This window comes from Nicotiana tabacum, chromosome 3 (genome assembly GCF_000715075.1).
Source record: "Nicotiana tabacum cultivar K326 chromosome 3, ASM71507v2, whole genome shotgun sequence".
NCBI classification, from domain to species: Eukaryota; Viridiplantae; Streptophyta; class Magnoliopsida; order Solanales; family Solanaceae; genus Nicotiana; species Nicotiana tabacum.
The window spans coordinates 214041898-214069529 of record NC_134082.1 but is presented as its reverse complement, the minus strand read 5'-3'; the positions used below and the strand labels follow the sequence as shown (position 1 = coordinate 214069529).

General features: G+C 38.1%; 1 protein-coding gene across 1 annotated transcript; it reads left to right on the top strand.

Moving 5' to 3' along the window:
• The first annotated feature begins 574 nt into the window (after positions 1–574).
• LOC107816383 (uncharacterized) lies at positions 575–26316 on the top strand. Its single transcript, XM_075250581.1, has 8 exons — positions 575–841; positions 2482–2620; positions 8943–9190; positions 13916–14023; positions 14102–14291; positions 24551–24690; positions 24790–24825; positions 25272–26316. Exons 2-8 carry the CDS (start codon positions 2545–2547, stop codon positions 26058–26060), a joined length of 1587 nt encoding a protein of 528 aa, XP_075106682.1. The 5' UTR covers positions 575–841; positions 2482–2544; the 3' UTR covers positions 26061–26316.
• Positions 26317–27632: the final 1316 nt, after the last annotated feature.

Genomic DNA, 27632 nt, shown 5'->3' with positions numbered 1-27632 from the left:
GCAAAATGGTTAAAATGAAATAGTTATCCACTTATATTATTTATTAAAAAATAAATTGGATAATCAACTTTTTAAAAACGGGTCAAATATGAAAAAAAAACTATATTATCCACTTAGAAAATGGGTAATCAATGGATAACTAATGAGTTTAATTTTTACATTTATAAAACCTCGAATCAGGAGTTCCTCAAGTTTGGGAGACTAGGAATTCTCCCAAAAATGATCATATTGAAGAAGTCATGGATATCCATATTATTCACCGATTAACCCATTTTTTACGGTATTACATATGGATCATGTCGGATAAATTATCTGTTTTGACCCGCCCATATCCCATGCCACCCCTGCTCGAAAGGAATAAAAAAACACTATCCATGAACGGGATTAATACAAACATCAGCAATCAAATGGAGATTTTAATTTTTGTTTAGTCTAAGTTATTAGAATCAATCTCCAAAGTCCAAAGTTGTAAAAAAAAAAAAAAAAAAAAACATAATTCAAAAGAAAAAGGAAAAGAAAAGGAAAGCAATAGAAAGGTAATTAAACTGAAAAGGGAGGACAATCGCGGAAATTCGTAATAGTCAAGGACACACCTTCACGAGCGGACCTGCAGCGAACCTAAACCCAACTAAGGAGATGGGCTTTTAGTTCTGTACTTGGTTCCGGTTGCAACTTAGAATTCGACCGCAGACAATAATCAAAACTTTTCTCTGGCTTTTGTATACTGATTTTCGAATTAGGGAGTATATTAGTCCAAAATTTGTTCGCTCCAATTCCAGGGGATAATCTTATAATTCCTTCATTCACCGCTATCCTGTTCTGCTGCATTCTCCTTGAACTGGTTTGTCTTTTTCTTCCCTTTTTTTTTTTTTTTTTTGAACTACTAGAAGAAATTATTTTAATTTTCGTGCGCAGGCATTCGTTATTCTTATTCTAGGGTTAATTCTTTTTCCTATTTGTTTGATATGTCTTTTTTTTTTTTGAGTTATTTCTTTCTTTTATTGTTTGGGAACTTGTTGAACCCTGGAAACCTAGGAACTGAACTGACACGCCAATTCTGCTTTGTTTGTTCTTGCTGCCGTATTAATTTTCCCTCTTTTTAGTTTCGCCTTGTTTAGAGAGAACTTATGTTTGTATGCCTTTGATTAAATAAAAGAAATGCAATGTGTGCGGTTTTATACGGCTAAAGATTCAATGTTCTTTAACTGCTAGGCCAATATATTGACACCATTCGGATGGTATCTAATAAATACTGCCACCAGCCATATATTCTAATGGTAGGACTGGGCTGGGTGGTGCTTTTTTTTTTTTTTTTTGAGAAGGTAACATAGTGGTGTTTTAATTGTTTTATTTTGTATATCTCGAGTTTAGATTTCTCCTCATGTTTTCCCCTTGTTCCTTTTATCTGGACATTGAGATATTTATGCAAAGCACATTTTTTTACATAGGGTACAATTTTGGAAGCTAAATGGTATTTCAGTTGTTGAGCCTACATAAAAAGATGGGCAAAAGTTATTTGAGGGATTGAGTGTTTAATTAGTTCTACTTTTCAAATATAAGAAAATTTGTTTTTTTTCTTCCCTTTTGTGAGGGTGGTGTCCAGCCAGCATGCACGCACCTCGACTTTTCCACCAGATACCCACTACCTTCCACCAATGTAGGTGCCGGGTGATTTTGCCCACCATATGCTTAGGCAGATGAAAAGAAATTACCTAGTGTTTTTTGCCTCCGCTGAAATTTGAATCTAATACCTCATTATTCTCCTTCGATTTTATGAACTACTAGGCCACACCCTTGGGCAAAGACACATAAAATTGCAGATGTTTGCTTTTATTTACAGTTATTAGCATACAATGTGAGGATGGAATCATTGAATTAGTTGCAACGGCAAACATGGGATAATATTAAGTGTCAAACATTATATGGTGGATATGTAGCGCAAGTGTGCTTTATGAAAATTGTGTAGAGTACCAATATGATCTGAATTAGTAGCATATAAATGCACACTTTATTTACTTGGTAGTGTCAAGTAAGAGTTATCTTACTTGGGTCATCTTTGTGCAGTGACAAAGATGGAAATATCTTACTTATATCTTTTCCTCTTTCTCCACCTTCTATTACATCTATGCCATCCATTATTATATCTGAAGATATATATATTTGGTAAATGTATCTGAGTGTACACAATTGGCACATGCTGGGCATGCCTAAATGATTTTCAACTAATCTAAGATGTCAATTAAGGAGTGTAAATATACTCGACTACTTATTTAATTTGTGTCAAGACATTCTTGTCCTCTTCAACAGGGATCTTATGACCCATAGAAGTGTTTGCTCTTTTCATGTTTGGCATCTTTCTCATGTCTATACTTCTGATATCATAGGATTTGCCTGCTAAATTATTAACTCTATTTCACTTTATCTGCTGCCAGTCCCACATATGTGATCTCGTACTTATTTGGTTTTGTTTCTCTTGCTCAGGGTGCTTTTCTCTTAAGGGTCTGCCAAGGGGTTTACTAGTTGGTGAAGTTTGTGTCCAAAACCATGGGAACCACATTTAATACGCAAATTTTGGTGGACAAGCTGGCAAAGCTCAATAGTACGCAGCAAAGCATTGAAAGTATCCGTCAACATTTAGCTGCTAAATTGATGATTGTTTGATCTTATTCTATTTTTCAGGAAATGCATTGGTTGGGCATGGGAATTAATTTCATGTTTGTAAACTTTGGGAAGAGAGAGAAACAAAAAGAAATTAGAATGAGCAAAAATAAAGTTATTTTTGCCCCTTTGTTTAGTTTGGTGGATAAAGAAAAAAAGAGGAAAAATATAGGACTTTCCATTATCTTGAATTTGAATTTGTGGCTAAAGAGGAAAAATTACTGTTCTTCCCTCAGTTTCTACTCAAACCCAACAGGAGAGGGAATTTTTTTTGAAGCATTTTCTTTTATTCTGCTTTTTTCTCTAGTTTCTACACAAGCATAAAGTTTATTGACTTGTGTACTGTATTTTTGGATAATGAAATTGTGAGAATTAGCACGGGAAAAGAATATCATTGATGTTCATTATAATACAATGAACCCTATTTATAACTCTTAGAAACCAAAGAAGTTCTATATTTCATATCTAGAAGAGAAGATTACAAGGCCTATTTATAATACTAATTCACCTAATCTATTAGTTGCCATACACCTAATTACACCTACTATACAACTCATATACATGTGCTAGCTATGATGTAGTACATGTGTATACATGTGCTACACAACTTGTATTACACCTACTATACAACTCATATACATGTGCTAGCTATGATGTAGTACATGTGTATACATGTGCTAGACAACTTGTATGTCAACACTCCCCCTCAAGTTGGAGCATATATATTCATCATGCCCAACTTGTTACAGACATATTCAACTCGAGCTCCATTCAAAGCTTTTGTGAAAATGTCTCCCAATTGATCTCCAGTTCTAACATGACCTGTAGAGATGAGCTTTTGTTGAATCTTTTCACGAACAAAGTGACAATCTATTTCAATATGCTTAGTCCTTTCGTGAAATACAGGATTAGAGGAGATATGAAGAGCAGCTTGATTATCACACCACAACTTTGCTGGCAATGTAGTTTGGAAGCCAACTTCACTTAATAGTTGATGTGCCCATACAACCTCACACACAGATTGTGTCATAGCTCTGTATTCTGCTTCCGCACTAGATCGGGATACGACATTTTGTTTCTTACTCTTCCACGAAATCAAGTTTCCACCAACAAAAACGCAACATCCTGTCGTGGATCTCCTATCGGCTTTTGACCCTGCCCAATCTGCATCTGTGAAACACTCAATGTTAGTGTGTTCATTATTCTTATATACTAGACCCCGTCCTGGAGATCCCTTTAGATAACAAAGAATCTGCTCCAGAGCCGCCCAATGCCTGACTGTTGGGGAAGACATAAACTGACTCACAATGCTGACAGAGTATGCGATATCGAGACGAGTTACTGTAAGATAGTTCAGTTTCCCAACCAATCTCCTATATTTCTCTGGATCTTCGAATAACTCACCGTCTTCTTTCACGAGTTGTGTGTTAGGAACCATTGGCATGCTGCATGGTTTAGATCCCAACTTTCCAGTTTCAGCTAACAAGTCAAGAGTATATTTCCTTTGGGACAAGAAGATGCCTTTCTTGCTCCGTGTAACTTCAACTCCCAAAAAATACTTTAGTTGCCCTAAATCTTTCGTCTGAAATTGAGTGTGAAGGAAAGACTTTAGAGTTGAAATTCCTGTAATATCACTTTCAATAATAACGATGTCATCAACATATACTACCAATAAAAGAATACCATCATCAGACTTTTTATAAAACACCGTATGATCGCAATTGCTTTTCTTCATCCCATATTCTAGAACAGCCTCACTAAATCTGCCAAACCAAGCATGGGGACTCTGTTTCAGCCCATAAAGAGATTTTCGAAGATGACATACCTTTCCACACTCCCCCTGAGCAACAAACCCAGGTGGTTGCTTCATATATACTTCTTCCTGAAGATCTCCATGTAGAAAAACATTCTTTATATCAAGCTGATGCAGAGGCCAATCATAAGTAGCTGCCATAGAAATGAATAATCGAATAGAAGCTAACTTGGCGACCGGGGAAAAAGTATCCAAATAGTCGACTCCATAGGTCTGTGCATACCCTTTTGCAACAAGGCGTGCCTTAAGGCGAGCTACTGTCCCATCGGAGTTAAACTTAACAGCAAATACCCACTTGCACCCAATAGCTTTTTTGTTAGTGGGCAGATCGGCCAACTCCCAAGTACCATTCTCATCTAAAGCCATCATCTCTTCTATCATTGCATCATGCCAACCTGGGTGGGACAATGCTTCACGAACAGTTTTAGGTATCCTAGCAGAATCTAATGATGCAATAAACGAGCTACAAAAAGTAGACAAATGGTCATAAGACACAAAAGAAGAAATAGGATAAGTACATTGTCGTGTACCTTTGCGAATGGCAATAGGAAGATCCAAACTAGGATCTGAAACACAGGAGGTTGGATGTACCGACGAAGCAGAAGTAGGTAAAGGATCGGGTTCTGAGGTTTGTTGTCGCCTGGTATACACACGAAGAACAGGTGGCTGCTCGGATGGTCGATCGAGGGAAACGGGTGACTGAGGAAGAGGTGTTGGAGAACTAACTGGATGTGTGACAGTGTAGACCAAAGTATCATCTTCTTCCTCAGGACTGTTATAAACATATGAAGAAAAGAACGAATAATTTTCATGGAATGTGACATCGGCAGACACTAAGTACCTTTTGAGATCTGGAGAATAACACCGATAACCTTTCTGAAGACGTGAGTACCCTAAGAACACACACTTAAGGGCCTTTGGATCTAATTTAGTTACCTGTGGACGAACATCACGAACAAAACAAGTACAACCAAATATTTTGGGTTCAATAGGAAATAATGGCTTAGAGGAAAAAAGAATGTTGTAAGGAATATTACCATGAAGTACAGAAGATGGCATACGATTTATTAAAAAACAAGCTGTAGAGACGGCATCAGCCCAAAAACATTTTGGCACTTTCATTTGAAAGAGGAGTGCTCGGCCTACTTCAAGAAGATGTCCATTTTTTCGTTCCGAACCTTTACCAATAACCTGTGATTCAAGAACATAGAGACCCCCAGGCTCAGAACCTTTACCAATAATCTGCTTCGTCGTAAGATCCTGAAAAAGACAATAATTGGGAAAAAATTAGACACAACAATTTAGAGTACGAGTAAGTTTACTGACAGATATTAGATTGAAAGAAAAATCAGGCAAATTTAAGGCGGAACTAAGGGAAAGAGAAGATGTTGGGTTAAAAGTGCCAGACCCTAAAACATATGAGGTAGACCCATCGGCTAAAGTAACTGTGGAACATTGGGTATGTGACTGAAAAGTGGAAAAGAGTTTAGAGTTACCTGTCATATGATCTGTGGCACCAGAATCAATGACCCATTTGGATGACGAAGAGAGGAGACACTTAATGGTTTTACCTGACTCGGGGATAGTATTGATAGGAAGAGATGATGACTGAGATGGTGAAATAGTCTCGGAAGTGGCGATGTTGGCATACTGAGATCTTTTGTTCTTATTCTGAAGCTTCACACAATAACGTGAGCTCATGACAATAAAAACATTCAACTTCCCCTTGCTTTAGGTCTCGACTATCGCTACTCCGATTACAATTACTATGACTCCTATTCTTTTGGACGCGGCTAAGCAGAGCACCACTATCGATCGTGGCTGTCGGACCTGGATGAGACTTTTCAGTACGCAACACTCTTGTAAAGGCCTCTTTCAAGGAAGAGATAGCAGTCCCAGATAAAATCTGCGATTTGGCCCCTTCAAATTCGGGAGAAAGACCAGAAAGGAAACTCATGACCGCCAGTTGTTCACGCTGAGCCTGTTGTACCTTCATATTTGGACTAAACGACAATATAACATTAAGCTCATCATACACCTTCTTAAACTCTGAGAAGTAAGTGGTGAGAGAGCGATCTTGCATGGATGGATGGTAAAATGCCTGGCACACATCATACATGCGAGACAAGTTTCCTTTGCCAGAGTACAAAAAATCTAAATAATCCATTAGATCCTTCACATAATCACAATGAGAAACTAGATTATTTACCTCACTGTGCATCGAATTCTTGATTTGGAGAAACAATTTTGCATCCTCCTTTAACCAGACTGATTTAGTCTCATCCTTGGGTGGATCATCAACCAAGTGGTTCTCTTTGTCGATGCTCCGCAAATAGAGACGGATCGTCTTACTCCAATCCATGTAATTGGAACCCATGAACTTATTCTCCGTAATTTTGGACATAACCGGAATGACATCAACGGTAGGTTTCGTTTCAGTCATCTTACACCCGAATAATAGCAGAATCAAATAGTCAAGAACAGTGCAGTGAACAGTGAACAATGATATTTGAACAGTGAACAGTGCAGTGAACAGTACAGTGAACAGTGCCGGAACAGTGATCTTGGAAAATGAAAGTTGTCAGGAAAAAAAAATTCTGACAGTACCACTTTGGTCGGAATAGTGAGTAGAAAAATCTGTAAAGAAGCGGCCGGGGCAAAAAATGGCTGGAAATAGTGAAATAAAATCAAAGCAGCGAAAGACTGTTCTGAACAAAAATAATTTGAACGGGAAAAAAAAAATTTCCAACAACAAACTAATGAAAAAACTTTAATGCTCTGATACCATGTTAGAAACCAAAGAAGTTCTATATTTCATATCTAGAAGAGAAGATTACAAGGCCTATTTATAATACTAATTCACCTAATCTATTAGTTGCCATACACCTAATTACACCTACTATACAACTCATATACATGTGCTAGCTATGATGTAGTACATGTGTATACATGTGCTACACAACTTGTATTACACCTACTATACAACTCATATACATGTGCTAGCTATGATGTAGTACATGTGTATACATGTGCTAGACAACTTGTATGTCAACACTCCCCCTCAAGTTGGAGCATATATATTGATCATGCCCAACTTGTTACAGATATATTCAACTCGAGCTCCATTCAAAGCTTTTGTGAAAATGTCTCCCAATTGATCTCCAGTTCTAACATGACCTGTAGAGATGAGCTTTTGTTGAATCTTTTCACGAACAAAGTGACAATCTATTTCAATGTGCTTAGTCCTTTCGTGAAATACAGGATCAGAAGATTATTCTGCCCTATCTGCATCTGAGTATCCAAAGATCTGATAATGGCCTCGATTCTCAAGCAATAATCCTTTGCCTGAGCTGATTTTATATATCGAAGAATGTGGACAACTGCATCCCAATGACTATCACATGAAGAATTCATAAACTAACTTACAACACTCACAGAAAATGAAATGTTAGGTCTAGTCACTATGAGAAAATTTGATTTACCAACCAGCCGCCTATATCTTGCAGGATAGTTAAGCGGCTCCCTTTCTCCTGGAAGAAATTAGAATTCGGATCCATAGGAGTGTCAACGGGTCTACAACCCGTCATTCCCGTCTCTTCAAGAATGTCTAAGGCATACTTCCGTTGTGAGATCACAATGCTTGACCTAGACTGAGCGACCTCAATACCCAAAAAATACTTTAATTTGCTTAGATCCTTAGTTTGAAAGTGCTGAAAGAGATGTTGCTTCAACTTAGTAACATCATCTTGATCATTGCCGGTAATAACAATATCGTCAACATAAACCACTTTCTTTACGCATTGAATTGTTAGGAGAATCCATTTTGAGCATGAATCATGGGGAAGAGAGCATTGTTGTAGTCAGAGGGGCTGAGGGGGGAATATGGTGGGGGGGGGGGGGGGTAAGATTAGCAAGTATCATGCCATGGCACATATTAGAGTGTAACACACCGTGGACTTTGTATGAATACATTTATTTAACACTAATTCAAGCTCGCTACTTCTGTAACTATATTCTCGATATGGTCCATTTGACAAAGGATCATTTCCATGTGGATATCTGTAGAGTAAAGTATTTAGTTTGTTGTGCAGTTTAGTGTGATAGTGTATTTTTTTTAATCACTTCAATCGTAAGCCGAATATGAGTGCACTGTAGCCCCTTTTTCCTTGACTATGTGAAGAAGCTTTCTTGCACATTTTACATAGGTGTAAATACTTGCTTTGCTATTCTCTCTTTCGGCAATCAGCATACTTTGTCGTGATTCACATTAATCATATTGAGTATGGAAGACTTACATGCTTCAACATGGCCTAGGATAACGTTTCTATATCTTTCATGGATATATTATTTGAGATTTCTATTTTTGTCTGGAGATACTATGGTGCTGCTACTTTGGCTTGCTAGAGCAAATTGTAACCTGATTGCTCGACAAATGCTTTCTTTTCATGGATTGTAACTTAACTCCAACTAGCTTTATCACATTGGTGTATTTTTCACATGAACAAAGCTAAACAAGTTGTTGAAACTTGGGCCCAGCAATTCCATTGCTCACCACGTGAACAGAGATTGGCGTTTCTTTACCTTGCAAATGATATTCTTCAGAATAGTAGGAGAAAGGGTTCAGAATTTGTTGGTGAGTTCTGGAAGGTCCTTCCAGATGCTCTTCGTGATGTAATTGAAAATGGAAATGAGTTTGGAAGAAATGCTGCATTACGGCTGGTATGTTTCTCTAGTTCCTTATTTAGCTCCATACTGTAGCCATAGTTGGTTGATGTGTTTGATGAGTTTAAGCTCACCTAACTATGGGTAAAATTATACAGATTTGTGAATGATTGTTCGAAACAGAAAGTTTCAACTGTAATCGGTTGCCTTTATTTGTAATATCCTTTGTCCAATAAATTTAACTTGAAAAGTTAGAACTTGAACTTGAGAAACAAGGTAATACGAGTATAAGCTATTTTGAAAGAGTATAGTAATTGGGATGTACAACAGGCACTTCTTGGTACAAGTATGAGGTGGAACATTTTGGAAGGAGTATGAAGTTTGCAAGAGAATATACTATGTGACATTTTTGGAGAATATTTAGATCCCTTCTGTAGGCGGAGAAGTAGTTAAGACCTCTTTAATTAGGTTTTCTGTTTTATCTCAACTTGAATGCCTTTTTTTCCGGATTGGTGTATCCCAACTTGAATGTCTTTGCTTGACTTTGCCCATCGGTCATACAATAATAGAAAAACTAACTGTTTAGTCTTCATTGAGGAAACACGCTTAGAGAGGACATTGTGCGCTTTTGGTTTTAAACTGTTGATGTGTGCGACCATCTCATCTAAAAGGTTAAGTTGTTAGACTGAGCATAATTTTATTTACTTCATTATGTCTTCAAAACGTCCCTTCACGTGTGAACATGATTCTTTTTATGGGCTGAGCATGTGGAAGTTGTTTTTACACACTTTTATCTACTTACTTATGTCTTCAATATAAAGAGTAAAATAAAATAGGAAAAAGTTCTTTTTTAAGAGTTAATTTAGGTCCATATAACTTTTTATGGATATAAACACTTGAAAATATCCTTTCTAGAAGCAAATGGTACTTTCAGATGAACACACACAAAAAAAGAAGGTAAACATTCAGAAGAAGTATGATAATAGTGGATCTACTCAACCTTGATCTCTACAATTATTAAGTGGCAAGGAGGTCCAAAATATTTTATTTGTTATCTTTCCCATCCAAAATTAATTGTATTTACTAGAATATAATATAATGACCAAAAAGGAAAAAAAAAAGGAAAGACTATCTTCAACAATTTGTTGGACTCGACCAATAAGATTTCCTTCCCCAGCCCCCTTCCTCTCCACCCAACCTCAGTATCCTTAGCCCTCCTTTCCTATTGGCCCATACCATCACTTCTGCATCCCATAAGAATGTTTTACAGTTTGCCTGAGTTGACATTGTGGCAAACCGTTGATCATTTCCAAAAGTTGATCGATTTTCTAATTAAGGAATTAAAGAACAAGATCGTGAGCATCATTACACAACCTTTGCAGTATCTTATAAACCTTAAAATTTCCCAGTTGTAACAGTGACCGAGTGATTCTTTCAATTCCCCGTTATTGCAATTTCTCCTAAAGTATAATCTCATCCTATAGGTTATGGGTTCAAGCCGTGGAAGCATTCACTAGTTCTTGCATTAGGGTAGTCTGTCTACATCACACCCTTGGGGTGCAGTCCTTCATTTGACCCTACGTGAATGCGGGATGCTTTATGCACCGGGCTGCATTTTTTTTGAGTCGCAGTTGCGTCTTTGTCCTCTTTAATATAAGTTTCCAACAAACTGTACCCAGAGGGCCCTGATATGGTTCCATAAACCAACTTCATGAGAGAGGGACTGCATAATGTTCCCCTCCATATTTTTTCTTAGTTACTTGTTTCAATAAAGCTTTATCATTCTTACAATATTTCTATAACCATTTGAAGAGAAGGCTTTTATTGTGCACTCAGAGATTTCGTTTTGATAAGAAGTTACCCACAAATTTCTATGCCCCAATTCCCCGTCCTTGTTTTTTTTTTTTTTGGTTGTAAAACAGTTCAATTAACATGAAAAAGTTTTCTTCTCTTTATTCCTCTTATAGGCAATCTATTCTTATCCTCTCCTGCCTCTTCCACACTTCTAGGAATAGGAAAAAGACATAGTGTACGTGGAGAGTGTGAGTTCAATATGCTGTTAATTAGAACTAGTGTGTCACCCATTGAAAGCTTTTATAGTCAAGAGTGTCAGACGACATTTGCTCACACTTATCCTGTATCTCTTGCCATATCTCTGTTAATTTGTACTTCATTTCCAGAGGAAGACCGAGGTTATGCATTTAATTCCAATTTTCCTGAAAAATCTTTTTTTGGGTTTAAGAGGCCCTAAGGTTTCCTATAAATGGTGTTTTGGTCAAGCAATAGTTAACATTGAATCAGTGAGCTTTTGTTGTCAAAGAAGGGGGTCTCACGTGTTTATTAGGCGGAACCTATTTAGTTTTGCTATACTCGATTGCAGATTTATTTGAGATAGAAGTTACCCATTTGAAGAGAAGGCTTTTATTGTGCACTCAGAGATTTCTTTTTGATAAGAAGTTACCCACAAATTTCTATCCCCCAATTCCCCGTCCTTGTTTTTTTTTTGGTTGTAAAACAGTTCAATTAACATGAAAAAGTTTTCTTCTCTTTATTCCTCTTATAGGAAATCTATTCTTATCCTCTCCTGCCTCTTCCACACTTCTAGGAATAGGAAAAAGACATAGTGTACGTGGAGAGTGTGAGTTCAATATGCTGTTAATTAGAACTAGTGTGTCACCCATTGAAAGCTTTTATAGTCAAGAGTGTCAGACGACATTTGCTCACACTTATCCAGTATCTCTTTCCATATCTCTATTAATTTGTACTTCATTTCCAGAGGAAGACCGAGGTTATGCATTTAATTCCAAATTTCCTGAAAAATCTTTTTTTGGGTTTAAGAGGCCCTAAGGTTTCCTATAAATGGTGTTTTGGTCAAGTAATAGTTAACATTGAATCAGTGAGCTTTTGTTGTCAAAGAAGGAGGTCTCACGTGTTTATTAGGTGGAACCTATTTAGTTTTGCTATACCCGATTGCAGATTTATTTGAGATAGAAGTGATGATAGTACGATAGCGCTCAATTAACGAGAGGTGCTGCATCTAAGAGCTTAGAGCCTTGAAGCCTCATATGCAAGCCCATTATTGAAGTTTCTTATTATCCAGTTTGCTAAGTATGAAATTCAAACACTTCTGCAAAAACATTAACCAAGTTATCCAACTTATTGTGTGATTCAGTTCTTTTTGTTTTTGGACCTAGATTTTTTTTGGAAAAACAATAACAACTACTATAACACAATTCCAAGCTACTAGGGGCCTGTTATATGGTTCCTCACTATCCATTTGGCTCAATTTGGACATTTTTCATTCCAATAATTAGTAATTGGTGGTAATTTAATTGTAGGTTCTCTACATTTTATTGACAAATAAATCTCCAACCAACTCTTAGCACTTACGGAACTTAATTTGAGCTTACCATCTTGACTAGCTTTAATCACAACTAGTTGGTACCGCTAATATGTTTTTTTGCTTCCATTATGTTTATTTTTTGCTAAGTCTACATGGATTTTGATGATCATAGGGGTTTTAGACAACTTCCATGTGATTTTAGGTTTATTTATCAACTTTTTATTTTTAAGCTGCTGCTCAAGTTTTAGATTCTTTTTAAGTATTTTGCCTTGTATTAGTAGGAGCACGGTCAATGCCTTTTCTGTTTCATATGGCATTGTCCTATCACATTCAGAGTCCTACATGGTTTTGCAATAAATTATACTAGTTCCGTTGCTTTTTGAAGTAACATTTGTAGTAGTAGTAGTAGTTCTAGAAAGCAAGCGTGACATTTATTTTTTATAAGAGTCGAACATGGTGGCTTAGATTCTCCTTTCAAAACAGTTATTGCCGCCAACAAATGTGTGGAGTTGAAAGAAACACTCTTTTATGCTATTCCCTCCGTCCCAATTTATGTGACATTTTTCGCTTTTTGAGTGTCAATTTGACTAATTTTCGAAGTTAAATTGGACTAGATCAACTCAATATTGTAAAATTAAAATTTTGGATTTCCAAAACTATATGAAAAGTACTATAAGTTACAATTTCTTTTCATGTCAATATGATGAGAACTACATTTTAAAATGTTGGTCAAAGTTCACCTAAATTGAATTTCGATAAGCGAAAAGTGTCAGATAAATTGGGTGGAGGGAGTATATGATTGTTGGTCAGATATGAAAATGACACAATTTTTTAAAATGAAAAGCCAGTGATTTTCCCTACATTCACCTATCTTACTACTGGATTTATCTGTTCTGGTGATTCGAGAAGAAAAAAGTAATTTTTCCCTACGTTCACCTCTCTTACTCTTGAAGTACTTGCGCTCTGAGAGAAAGTTTCTTCAAGAGAACCAGAAAGGGAATTGCATTGATAACATTGAATGCCCACCTGGTTACCACTTCTTGAATTGTTCTGCAGTTGACCTTGTTCTAGACCATGGATGTTGATTCTAGCACTTAGTTATGCGACATCTTCAGGATGATTCCCCTATCTCATTTTCATTTTCACGAGGGTACAATTATATGCAGGATTGGCAAGCTGTTCTCCTTATATTTTAGATATGCATTGCAAGCTTTAACTAAGGTTATAGTGATCGTAATTCACGTAGCCATGAGTTTTAACTTTGTTTAGCCACACTTTGAATATTAACCTGAATAGTATGATGAACATTGGATGAAAAATTGCCTACAATATCATATCTTTTATCCTGGGTAGAGTTTATAGATCTTTGTACAATGTGACTTGCATTGTGGAACTGCCGTGGTGCCTATTTTATGCTCTATTTAATTCTGAAACATTAGATCACTATCTGGGAGGAGAGAAAAGTATTTGGTTCTCGAGGGCAGCTTCTGAAGGAAGAGTTTGCTGGGAAGCATGTTGGGAATGGAAAGCATAGTGGAGTCAAAGTGGTAAGTCTCCCTTTTTATCCTGGTCTTTTGTTGTTGAACCTGTTTTAGTTGTTTATTCTTTTTTATATATATTTGAAGCTGGATAGAACCTTCTCATCACACTCTTTGCGGAGAAACTCAACTGGGGATGCCCTTGACAAAATAGTTTCAAGTTATCAGATGCTGTATGGTGGTCAAATTGATGAAAATGCTATATTGAGCAGATGTAAAAGTGCCATTAGCTCTGTTGATAAATTAGATAAGGAGATTGGAGGTGATCTAAATCCAGGTGCGTTTTCTTTACCACTTGTGATGTGTGCCTAACATTGCTTGGCTTGTCCACTTTCATGTTATAATGGCGTAGAAGAAACATTTTAACCCTTTCACCAGGGTTTGAGCAATTGGCCCGTCAATTTTTTTTTTTTTTTTTTTTTTGATAATGGTAACATGTATATCAATAAATAAAACAGCACTAGGGCAGTGCCAAGCCATATTTACAAGGAAAACAAAAACCAGCTATGTCAACCTAAGATTTCAGTGCAACTATCTGGCCTACTAAAGATTCTGCCTCCTCTACACAACTGTCTTTACACCAGAAATGAAACAAAAGTAAACACTTCATCTTGATGTTCTGTAAAGAATTGCTTCTGTCTTCAAAAGTTCTTAAATTTCTCTCCTTCCAGACTGTCCACCATATGCAAGCAGGAACCAATCGCCACCATTTCTTCTGTCTCACTATACCCCCATTGTAATTCCAACAGTTCAACAGATCACAAGTGTTAGCTGGCATGCTCCATTTAAGGCCCACAATATTAAGAAAGAGCTGCTACAGTTGGTCAGTTAAAGGACAATGAAGAAACAAATGGCTATTAGTTTCTATAGCTGTACCACATAATAGGCATCTAGAGCATAGCTGAAAACCTTTTCTTCTCAAGTTCTCTTGAGTTAGACAAGCCTTTCTTGCAACTAGCCATGAAAAGCATACCACCTTGAAAGGTGCCTTTACTTTCCAAATATACCTCCAGGGCCATTGTTCTAACTGCTGGTTTGAAGCAACAATTAAAGTACATGCGGATTTGACCGTAAAATTCCCACTCCTGCAAAGGTTCCAACAGAGTTTATCTTCAGTTTCTCCAAGACCTTGGAATTGTTCCAAGATATTAAAGAAATCCACAACCCTCTCTAATTCCCAATCATTCAAGGCCCTTCTAAAAGTAACATTCCATCCTTGCTGACCCCAGGGCCTAGGCAGTGTCCAAAGTGAATGTACGCGATGTTGCAATGCTGAAAAAATCAGGAAAAAATTCTTTGAGAGGACCATGTCCTAACCAATTATCACTCCAGAAAAGTGTTTTCCTTCCATTACCAACCTTTATGGTTGTATTATCAGCCAAGAGTATTCCAGTGAAGTCTGATTGACCTCCATACCCCAACCCCATGTGGGCTGTTAACAATGTTAGAGCACCATAGTGATTTTGTCCATACTTGTCACAGATTACCTTTCTTCACAAAGCATTAACCTCCAGATTGTACCTCCAAAGCCACTTCAAGAGTAGACTCTGATTGTGGGCTTTAAGGTTCCTAATGCCCAAGCCCCCTTTGTCTTTGCTTGTGATAAGGGAATTCCAGTTAACCAAATGAATAGCTTCCTTCTCTCTGTTTCCTTGCCATATAAATTTCCTTCTTAGTGCATCAATTCTTTTCCTCACCTTGCTTGGTAAGGGAAACAAAGACATTACATATGTAGGAAGTGCATCCAAGACACTATTAACCAATACCACCCTTCCACCCAAGGATAAATACGGGCTCTTCCAGATTGACAGCCTCTTTTCACATCTTTCAAGAACCCCCTTCCATATTTCCTGAGCTTTGTTCTTGGAGCCTAGAGATAAACCCAAATATATAGTTGGTAGAGAACCCACCTCACATCCCACCCAGTATAGCTGCTAGGGCCTGGATATCATCCACTTCTTTAACTGGGAACACTTGCCGGTCAATTTTGTTCCAACTGAACAATACAATTCTGGTTTGTTTATTCGTTAATTTTCTGGGGTCAATTACTTGGACCTCTTTTTAATTCAGCAAAAATAAATAGAGCTCCGTTGTAGTTAAAATAATATCTGACAGTTTTTTGCTTAAATTTTCAAATTGGATGGCTTTTGCTTTTGGCATCCTTCGCCTGAAATTCCCTTTGCCTAACTTACCCAAAGTAGAAAGAAGGGGCTTCCTTCTTCAAAGAGAGAAGGAGAGAGAGCGAGAGTGAGGGAGACAAAGCTCCATTCAATTGTTTTGTTTGCATATCTAGTTTGATACTTAAACTAAATCAAAAGCCAATTCATTCGTTTTGCTTCTATATATGGTTTAATAGGGAAGCTTAGGAAAAAACTCCGCAGAGATAAAAACATTGACATAACCTATCAGAAAAGGAACGAGTAGACAAAGCAATGATTCGATTTCTTTATAAGGACTTAAGTCTCCTTATGGAGAAGAACTTATGGAAAAAAGGATCTCTCATCAGAAAAGTAAAATAATCTTAAATAAATAAAAAAGGTAAAATGTGCTTGAATATCTAATTTGACAAACACAGGTTGACACTCGAGCACTATGGCGGACCAGAGATTGTAGAGTGGACTGCTGAAATGAGACCTACCACATTTCGTGCTTGAGCATTTTCTCCACAGGGTCTTGCCAGTAGTGCCATCCTCCTGGTTGGCTGTAAGGGCGGGTGCCGGGTTGTCCCTCACTGCTGCGTTCTTTTAAGCTATGGATTAAAAGAACACAATTAAGGAACATAGTGCAATTGTTTTTGTTTTTATTGTTTAATCAGCTATTTCCTATTTATTTTGTTTCAGAAATCTATAACAAAAAATAGATTTTATGACAAAATAGCAGTGTTATCAAAGGCGAAAAGCGCAAAAAGGCTCTAAGGTGTGTTGGGGCTTTAAGCGCAAATAAAACATGGGCTTTAATGAATAAAGGCGCAAATGGAGAAAAACTACAAATATGTATGTGTAGTCCAAGACTAATATCTATAAGCTTGAATATCAAATATATGGACAAAAAAATTGAAGAAAGTTTATAATTAAGTGAAATATCAATTGTTTAGTGTTGCCTCTTCCGAATTACGCTTGTTAGCAAGGAAAAATATGCCTTAGAGTCTGGATGACAACACTGAAGTGCTCATTAAGCGAGGCGAAGCGCTCAACATGTTTTGAGCCTCACTTCAGGGCTTAAGAGCGCGCCTTTGATAACACTGCGAAATAGAAAGAAAAGAACCGATTTTGCATCGCTCAAAATTGACAATTAGTCATACAGAATTTCATTAAGCAACTTTATCTATTGGGTTAAGGGCAAGATATTCATGAGGATCTATATAATAACTCATTGGAAAGAGGACACTTATCGTGGTAGAATAAAAGAGGATCGTTCTGCGGGTATATCCACCCCAAACCCAATATTAGAATCAATCCAAATGTTGCCGGTTCTTTTTTCTGTGAAATTGTTCCTTGCTAAACAAATAGGTGTTCTTCTATTGTTTTTTTAAATCTGAATACTTTTGCTACCATGGAACCTGCTGGTTATTTTATCAACCATTGTCCTTGCTTAGTTGATAATGCTCCCTCCGCCCGATTTTTGCGTGCTAAACTTATACCGTCCTTTCTATTCCATTTTATTTTTCCATTTGTACCTTCCTGTTTAGCTTCTTTTAGTTGTGTAAAACGATAACTGGGGACCAAGTTTTAGTGCTTCAAATTACTGAATTAGCAATGTAATTCCAGTTTGGTTTAGAATATATACTCCTGTTCCTAAATTCAATGTCTTTCACTCTCTCTTGATTTTTATTGTAATACTATAACTCATAAGTTGTATTGGAACTTTATGCTTCCCGCTATGTGATCAAAGTCGAGTCAGAACCTGACTCTCTAAATATTGGAAATCACCCTTTTTGGGTTCTTATGTCAAAATTGTTCAGCATGTAATATCGTATATGTGTTGCTCGTTATATAAAATATCAATTTCTTTCAGTTCAAACTACCCAAACTATGCATGCTGACAAGGTTGACATAAAGGGCTCTGACTTGGGAAATGTGCCCAGTCACTTCTTCTCTTTCTCTATCTCCGAAACATGTCTTTCCGGCGACTCTTTCTTCTGTTAACTTCTTTTAATCTGTTTAATTAATCATGGAAGACAAGATCTTTATTTCAGGTGAAAAATCTTTTGAGCTCATTGATTCCGGCGAGGGGTGGTTTGTTCTGATTGAAAGGGGTAAAAGACTCTCGTGCAGAATAAATATAGATGAGGAAAATCTCTGACGAGTTTGCGACGCACTGAGGCAAGCATCTAAAAGGGAAGGGAATTACTATAGACGTTGGGGGTGGAAATCACAAGCTTACTATTACAGAACTTTTGTCAACTTCAACTGCTATGGTCGATTCATTCGTATTGAAACATGGCTGGGGGACAGGAAGAAAGCAGTAATTATTCCGAAAATTGATTACAACTTGGGTTGGGTCGATATAGCTGATAAAATTTTAAACTTTTTGGGAAAACAATCTTCAACCAGATCCAGGCATGCTTATACACATAGTACAAAGTCTTATGTTGACACTGCAAAGATTTCCCAATGGCCGGAGATGTCAAAGATTCCAGCAAAGGGGGTTGATGAGGTGTCCTCAGTTAAGCAAGGTGCAGCCGGCGAAAGCTTTCATTTCCTCTCAAGATGCTTGGTTGGCACTTTTAACGACCCTTTCAACTACATCCCTAACCATGAGGTGATCCAAAAATGGTTTTTGAATAGGTGGAAAGTTAGTGCTGGTTTGAAAGTCACCCCTATGTCCCACAACCAATTTCTTTTTGAATTCCCATCGAGGCAGGAAGCGGTAAGAGTTCATGCTGGAGATTGGTTCTGGAATGGCCGTCATCTTTCATTGAAGTGGTGGTCTCCGGTGACCGGCACTGATTTTGCCTCCCAGAGATCTGAACAAAAATGGATCAAGGCTTTTGGTATCCCTATTAATGCTTCGAAACTTGAGACATTCAGAACCATTGGTGACATTTGCGTCGGCTTCATTGGCATTGATTTGGATACGAAGTACCGGAACCATTTTATTTGGGCAAGAATCTGTGTTAGCAACAGTAGCAAAAAATGCCCAGAGAAGATAACACTTGACCTTGAGAACTGGAGTTACGAAATCTCAATTCTGAAGGACGTTGTTGCGCCACCAAAGCCAGTTAGAGTAGCAGGAGCTGCATCAGGGATTGGGTCATCACAGGCATAGAGTTTGGGGAAAGCTGATGAGGGTTACGTGAATTCGGGGCACGTGGAGGGACAGCTGTCCAAGGGCAACTTTAATTCAAATCTCTTGGGCCCATTTCCCAGCCTTCTCAATTCACGGGCCACAAGCCAGATCAGGCCCAATATTGCTAGCAGTTCAGGAGTTATTAAAGAACCTGTGGTGGGCCAAAATTTTAGTTACTACAAAGGCCCAAAAAAGAAAGCCCATCAGAAGGCCAAGCCAATCAAACCCAATTTTATTTAGGAGTGGCGAGCTAAAGGTTTATTGATGGACCCTCGTCCTAAAGTCATCGTTGCTGCACCTTCTTCTTCTATTTTCTCTCACCAGTCTCAAGCCACGAAGTCAATTGATGAATCCCTGCCGCATGCAACTGTTGAAACATATCTGGAAGCCGCTGATGAAGCAGAATCTCTTTTGGCCAACCTCAGGGGTCTTCCTCAACAACTGGGTTGGTCAGAAGTTGCTTCTACTGCCTTAATGTGCTCAGAATCTGATTCCTACACTGAGGCACTTCCTTTACCATGGCATGAAGGAGAGCAATTGGAAGTTCATGGAATCCAACAGAGTATTCAGCAACCTACAACAATAGAAACCTCCAAGTGGACCAAATTGGTTATGGGAAAAATTTGCAAGGCATTTGGGGTCAATACAGTGGGGTTTGAGCATGAAATTTTCGATTTAATTACGAGAATGGATAAAAAAAGACAGGTTCAATTGCAAAACAGGGGTTCACCATCTTCAGCTAGTAGAAAGGGGAAAGGGAGGAAAAAAGGTGGTACAGAGGTTTAAAATTTAATTTGCAATATCAACTATGAGGGAAGAAACAAAAGGGATAGGGGTAGGTATGGCAAGAATATGTCCACATGAAAGTAAAAATTCTCAGCTGGAACATTTGCAGTCTGAACAAGGAAAATAAAAGGAGTACTCTAGTATCTCTAGTTAGAAAATAGAAAGCTGACATCTTGTGTCTCCAAGAAACCAAAATGGAGAGCATTCCAACTTCTATGATTTACCAAATTTAGGGGAATATGTGGGTAGATTGGGCAGCATTGAAGGCTAGTGGCACTAGGGGTGGTATTCTTATCTTGTGAGATAAGAGAATGTGGAGGTGTATTGATTCTCTTCAAGGTTGCTTCACAATGACTTGCTTCCTTGAGAGCTTACATGAAGATTTTAGATGGGGTTTTACAGGTGTATATGGACCTCACAACAATATAGAGAGGGAGGTCTTTTGACAGGAACTAGGTGCAATAAGAGGAATTTGGGGTGATCAGTGGGTCGTAGGAGGGAATTTCAACGTTTGTAGGTTCGAATCTGATAGGTTGAATTGTACTAGAAGAATCAAAGCTATGAAGAGCTTCTCATAAACAATTGTGGATCTGCAACTAATGGATTTGCCTCTACAAGGGGCTCAATATTCCTGGTCAAGAGGGGAGGACATTTTCCAAGCCTCACGGATCGATAGATTCCTAGTCTCTCTAGAATGGAATGAAAGCTTCAATGCTGTCAAACAATTGGCTCTTCCAAGAGTTATTTCAGACCACATACCTTTGTTGTTAGAAAGTGGAGAATGGGACACAACACCATCTTATTTCAAGTTCGAAAATATGTGGTTGCAACAAGAAGGATTCATTGATATGGTGAAAGGGGTGTTGGCAGAACTATACAATAGGTGGCAGTCCAGATTTTGTACTCATCTAGAAGCTGAGGTGCTTGAAAAAAGATATTACCAACTGGAACAGGGAAGTCTTTGGTAAGCTAGACACGAGGAGAAGCAGAGCGCTAGATGAGTTGTCAGTTTTAGAGCAGGCAACTGAAAGCAGAGCTCCTAACCAGCTTGAAAAGCAAAGGTTCTTAGCTCTGAAAATGGAGTTGGAAAAGATTGCTAAAGCAGAAGAAACCTCATGGAGGCAGAAATCTAGATGTTTGTGGTTAAAAGAAGAGGATAGGAATACTAGATATTTCCATACAATGGCCAAGTCACACATGAGGTATAATTCTATTGACAAGCTCAAGATAGGTGATGGGATTACAGATGATAAAGAATTGATCAAGAAGGAGATCTTGAACTACTACCGGAATCTCTACAAAGAAAATGAAGAGTGGAGACCAACTTCCAGCTTTGATGATGTTGCCAGCCTATCAGAAGAAGAAAGAAAGACGCTAGAGCAATGCTTTGAGGAAGAAGAAGTACATGCCATCATTCAGTCATGTTCCCTTGATAAAGCCCCAGGACCAGATGGCTTCACTATGGCTTTTTTCCAGAAGTCATGGGATTTCATCAAACCAGAGATCATGGCTGCACTTAATCAATTCTATCAGCAATGTTACATGGTGAAATCATGCAATGCTTCATTTATTGCACTGATTCCAAAAAAGAATGATGCTATTGAACTTAGGGACTATAGATCAATTAGCCTTATTGGTAGTGTATACAAGATTGTGGCCAAGCTGCTGGCAGAAAGATTGAAGAAAGTTGTAGGAAAACTGGTGTTTGCTCACCAGAATGCATTGATCAAGCAAAGACAGATAACTGATCCAGCTCTAGTTACTAATGAGGTCTTGGATTGGAGGATTAAAAATGGGGAACCTGGTGTGATGTGTAAATTGGACATAGAGAAGCATTTGATCAACTTAATTAGTCCTACTTGCTTTCTATTTCGAGGAAAATGGGGTTTGGGGACAAATGGTTAAAGTGGATCAAGTATTGCATCTCTACCGTCAAGTACTCGGTCTTAGTGAACAGAGGTCCTGTGGGCTTCTTCTCTCCTAAAAAAGGAATAAGGCAAGGGGATCCACTCTCTCCTTTCTTGTTCATACTAGCCATGGAGGGTTTAAGTAAAATGATTGAAAAGGCCAGGCAAATGCAGTGGATTCAGGGATTCAATGTAGGTACAAACATTGGGAACACTATTACTATATCACGCTTATTGTATGCAGATGATACTCTGATCTTCTGTGAGGCAAATAGAACTCAAATCATGTACTTGAATCTTACACTGCTCTTCAAAGCCTTATCAGGTCTACATGTCAACAAACTGAAAAGTATCATCTACCTTGTCAATAATGTACTTAACATTGAGGACCTGACAGAAATCATGGGGTGTAGTATTGGAACACTACCTAGTACCTACTTGGGCCTACCACTGGGAGCTAAATTCAAAAGCTGTGAGATTTGGAATGGAGTTGTGGAAAATTTTGAGAAGAGGTTGGCTTCCTGGAAGTTGCAATACCTATCTATAGGGGGAAGAATAAGTGGGGGGAGAATAACTCTTATTAGCAGTGTACTTGACAGTATTCCTACTTACTTCATGTCCTTGTTTCCCATCCCTATAAAGGTGCTAAAAAAGCTGGACAGATTAAGGAGAGACTTTTTATGGGAGGGGAATAGTAGTTCTCACAAATTTCATCTGGTAAAGTGGGACAAAGTCGTGCAGCTCAAGTGCAATGGTGGGTTGGGGGTCAGAGATCTTGCCATGCAAAATAAGTGTCTTCTAATGAAGTGGTTATGGAGGTATGGTACAAATGATGCAAGTCTTTGGAAGAAGGTGATCAATGCTAAACATGGGGAAAATGATAATTGGGGCACTAAAATTGTCAATGCCCCCTACGGAGTAGGACCTTGGAAGTATATTAGCAAGTTAGGGAATAATGGAATAAAGTTTTCCAGAATGTCCATTTCAAGCCGGGCTATGGAGCACACATCAAATTTTGGAAAGATAAGTGGCTCAACAATTCTACCCTTATGGAGGACTATCCTAATCTTTTCCACTTTGCCCTGGACAAGAACTCCTCAATTGCTCAAAATAGAACTACCAATACTTGGGATGTGCACTTTAGAAGAGCAGCTCAAAACTGGGAGATTGAAAGCTTGATGGAAATGATAGCCAAAGTGGAGGCTTACAATATTGATGGGAATGCTTTGGATATGATGAGATGGGACAGTAAGGGTAGTTTCACTGTCAAAGAATGTCATAGGCAACTCAATTCTCAGAATCAAGTTCTTGATGCATGGCCTTGGAAGCTGATATGGAGGACCAAATTACCAGTGAAGGTCATTGGTTTCAACTGGACAGCCCTACATGAAGCTTGCCTAACTCAAGATAATCTCAACAGAAGAGGGTTTCAACTGGTTAATAGATGTTATCTATGCAGGAGGAACCAGGAATCTATCAGTCACCTCTTCCTGCACTGTCCAGTAGCCATTGATATATGGAACATGCTCTATAGTATTTTTGGGATAAGTTGGTCATGCCACAAAATCTGAGAGACGCGTACTTGAGTTGGAGTCTTTGGCTAGTTGATAAGTCCATCAAAAAGATCTGGATTATGATACCTGCAGTTGTTTTTTGGTGTTTATGGAATGAGAGAAACAAAAGATGTTTTGATGGCATCTCAACTCCAAACCACTCTATTAAAGCCAAATGTTTAACCAATCTTTTTTGCTGGTTTATTAGCTCTCTTGTCCTAGATTGAGACATTGTATAGGGGCGAGCAAGTCACTTTTGTTTTTTGTATATCTACTTCTTGTAAGTAGCTTCTTGTACTCTTGCATCTTCTTGATGCCTTTTAATACAACAATTTATTTCATCAAAAAATAAAAAAAAATATCAAGCAAAACAGAAACATGAGTTATCATTTTAGCTAAAAGTTACTCGGTACCTTTGCTAGTGGGAGGTAGCAGGTAACCGATGGAACTATCAGAGATGGGTGCAAGTTGCCCCGCACACCAATGTCAGTAATTTCCTTTAGCTAAAGTTATTAACATCTATATCATCTTTGAAGTAATTTTATGGGGCTGTGTTTGTTTAGCACTTGCTTAGAGTCCTACACTATAATCTTGTTGATTTTAAAAAATGTGTTGCCTACCTTTTGCTGTTATGTTAACCAATTCACTTTCTCTTCAATTTTGGAGAATTAAGGAAATTTTATGTGCTTTATTATTGTAGAGGAGCACATGATTGTGCCAGTCTTATTTAAGAGAAAAATGGAATAGTTACAAAATATTTTAATCAAGTCATGTTTCTTAGGTGTGTATTGTGAAATTTTCTAGTCAGAGAAGCCAGCTTTCATGGGCATGGTTTAAGGAACACTTTTAAACCGTAGGGCATTGTGGTCTTTATTTGTTGATCATCTAATTGATTGTTTAATACCTTATTTTCCTCTCTTGATTTGTATTTTATTTATTTTTTCTTTTGATACTTGCTATGTCATGCTGTGGTCTTATCGACCTCCTCCCTTGCTCTTCAGGCCATCTTAATGGATCTGGTATAGTGGATGAGCTCAAGGGGCAACACACTATATTGAAGGACTGTATTGAGCAGCTCACAACTGTTGAATCATCCAGGGCAAACCTCATCTCTCATCTTAGAGAGGTCCTCCAAGAGCAGGTTAGTCATCCAGTTTTGGTGAATTCAACATCTTTCCATCTCCCTGTTTGCTTTTGTTCTTTCGCTCTTGATTGAGTAGCGCCACGGGTTTCTCCTCAGGAATATAAGCTGGATCAAGTCCGCAATCAACTTCAGGTAAGTAACATGCTTATTAATTTCCGTTAAATGCGTTATTGATCTTTTAGGTGAATCATGAAATCAGATGGTCTCATTCAAACAATGAAATGCTTGATTATACTTGGTTATAATGACATGATACTGGTTTCATAGAGGGGGTCGAATATAGTTGAGTAGTCGAGGAAAGAGATAAACCTCATGCTTGCTTGGAGAAGTTATCGTTTTTCTTTGTGTTTTTCTTTGTGAAAAGGAAAAAACATGTAGAGAAGGAAAAGCTTATTGGAAGTACCAGCATATCCTATTCCTCAAAAGTAAAATATGTATAGAAGGAAAAAAAGTGCTTTTATTTTGCAGTAAAGTGTTCTACTGACATGAAGTATTAATACTGCTATCTTCCTACATTTTCTGGTCTACATTTGTGCCTAGTTAAACAGTGTTATGATGTTCCATCACTTTACTTTTAGGCTGCTCAGTCCCACGCAGATCAGGCAGGCAATATTTGTAAACAGTTGCTGAATTGTGATGCCAATGGGCAAATCTTGCCTGAGCAGAATCGAAAGGAAGCGAGTACCTCCCAAGCTCCACAGGCATACGTAGCAGGAAATCGAGAGCAATCTGCTCCAGTGATGTACACTCGACAGGTATCTTATGAAAAATCTGGCAACCTTGATGAAGATATGAAATCTGCAGCTGCTGCAGTGGCAGCAAAGCTCACTGCATCAACATCTTCAGCCCAGATGCTGACTTATGTTCTCTCATCCTTGGCGTCCGAGGGTGTCATAGGCAACTCAAGTAAAGAATCTTCCCACGATAATCAATCGGAGAAAAGGGTGAAGCTTGAAAATGACCACTCAGCTTATGTCCCTTCACAGAACCCTCAAGAACCCCTCTCATTTTTCTCTCAATCCTTCTCAATGCAACACAATCTCCCGAGCACAGCTCAGGAATCTGCTCCAATTGAACCGCCTCCTCTACCATCATCGCCTCCACCGTTGCCACCCCTGCCTCCTATGCAGCCATATCCAGTGCCTCAGTGCATGCAGACATCTGTGCAGTTGCCTAATTCAGCATTTGTTTTCGCGACAAGCCAGCAACCTTCAGCATTGCCTGGTTTTCTCCAAGTTGTGCCTCCTGTCAATGGGGTTTCTCCTTTTACATCTCCCACAACAAATGCCTACCAAGGGTATTCAACTGATAGTAGTTTATATAGCCAGTCTTCATCCTTGCCGATGGCACCCGTTACCCGTCAATAGGATTGACAGTTCCCTGTGGTGCCTAGAATGGTTTGTTTGGTAATTTAGAGCAAATACAATCATACTTAGCTTCTCTCACTTAATTTTAGGGTTCTTGACAGCTTTTACATAATTAGCTAGTCTGATGTATACAATTAGGCTATTCACATTGTAACTATGTAACTTATGTTGTGATTTTATTTCTAGATTGGAGGTTGTTGGTGTTTATATAATACTGACCTAGTATTGCACTATAAAAAAGTCGTTTGTTCGAGTACTTCACTATCTTCACAATGTCAACCACGTTTGTTCACTTGTGACTTCCTAGCAATTTTATATTCAGAGGAAGCAAACAGGCTATGAGACAATCATTCGTGTCCCCTTGGTTAAACAAGCGAGGAAAAGGTAAGAATGATGACCGCACGTGATGTTCCCAAAAAAAAATAAACAGACCACCACCCTCATCTACCCAAATTGATTATAGAAATGGTGTGGACAGCACGACCCAATTTTGAGTCAAGAAAGATACAATGGATATTGGTTGAGCCTGCCCCAAAAGGGTCGAAGGTGAAGTATGAAACTCGACCAAACTGACACAGTGACACAGCTTTTAGAGAAACCCATATGTTAACTATCTCGGGAGTAAGTAAAAAAAATAAGGAGTAAGAATTGACCCAACACGTCGACGACAAACTCATTAACTTATGGGGGAACAAAAACTGATTAACGCCGCCGTCCTGCTGTCAGTTTCTGTACCAACAAGAAGTGGACAACTGACTCATTTTTCCCTTCCTTTCTCAAGGCACAAAATAATTTTTCTGCATGCACTACTTGCGTGAGGTACAAAATAACAAAATACTCCCTCCGTTCCAGTTTATGTGAACCTATTTTCTTTTTGGTCCGTTCCAAAAAGAATTTTTAAATTTGGAAACAATTTAGCTTAAACTTCCAATTCTACCCTTAATGAGAAGCTTTTATAACTACACGAATACTTTGGACCCCATTTTAACTTGTTTAGGACCACAAATTTCAAAAGTCTTCATTTTTTTCTTAAACTCCGTGCCCAGTCAAATAGGTTCACATAAATTCTTTTTTTTTCTTAAACTCTGTGCCCAGTCAAACAGGTTCACATAAATTGGAACGGAGGGAGTAAATTTTTTCTGCATTACTGCATGCATTTTCATCACAATGGATCATTCTGTAAAAAAAAAAAAAGAAAAAAAAGAAAAGGAAGTTGATATTGCAAAAAGTGCAGCAACTTTGTCTCCCCAAAGCTACTCTTAGTCCTACTATATGCAACTGCTCTTATATCAGGGAACTACTACAACCACTTCTACCTGGTACTCCCTATTTTGTTTCAAAAAACACGCGAGTCTTTACACAATAGCAAAAGAGACAAAATGTCGGGAATTTGTCCAAAAGCAGCCGTCCAAATTAAAGTTTGATATGAATAAGGAGTGAGGTCAGAAGGTAAAACTGTCTCAATATTTTAGAATCAGCCGAAAAGCAGAGACAAATGTCTCCTTTAAAAAGGGAACCATACTGAACAAGGACGGCTCATTGTTAAGTTTATGAAAGTCACGTTCCTGACTT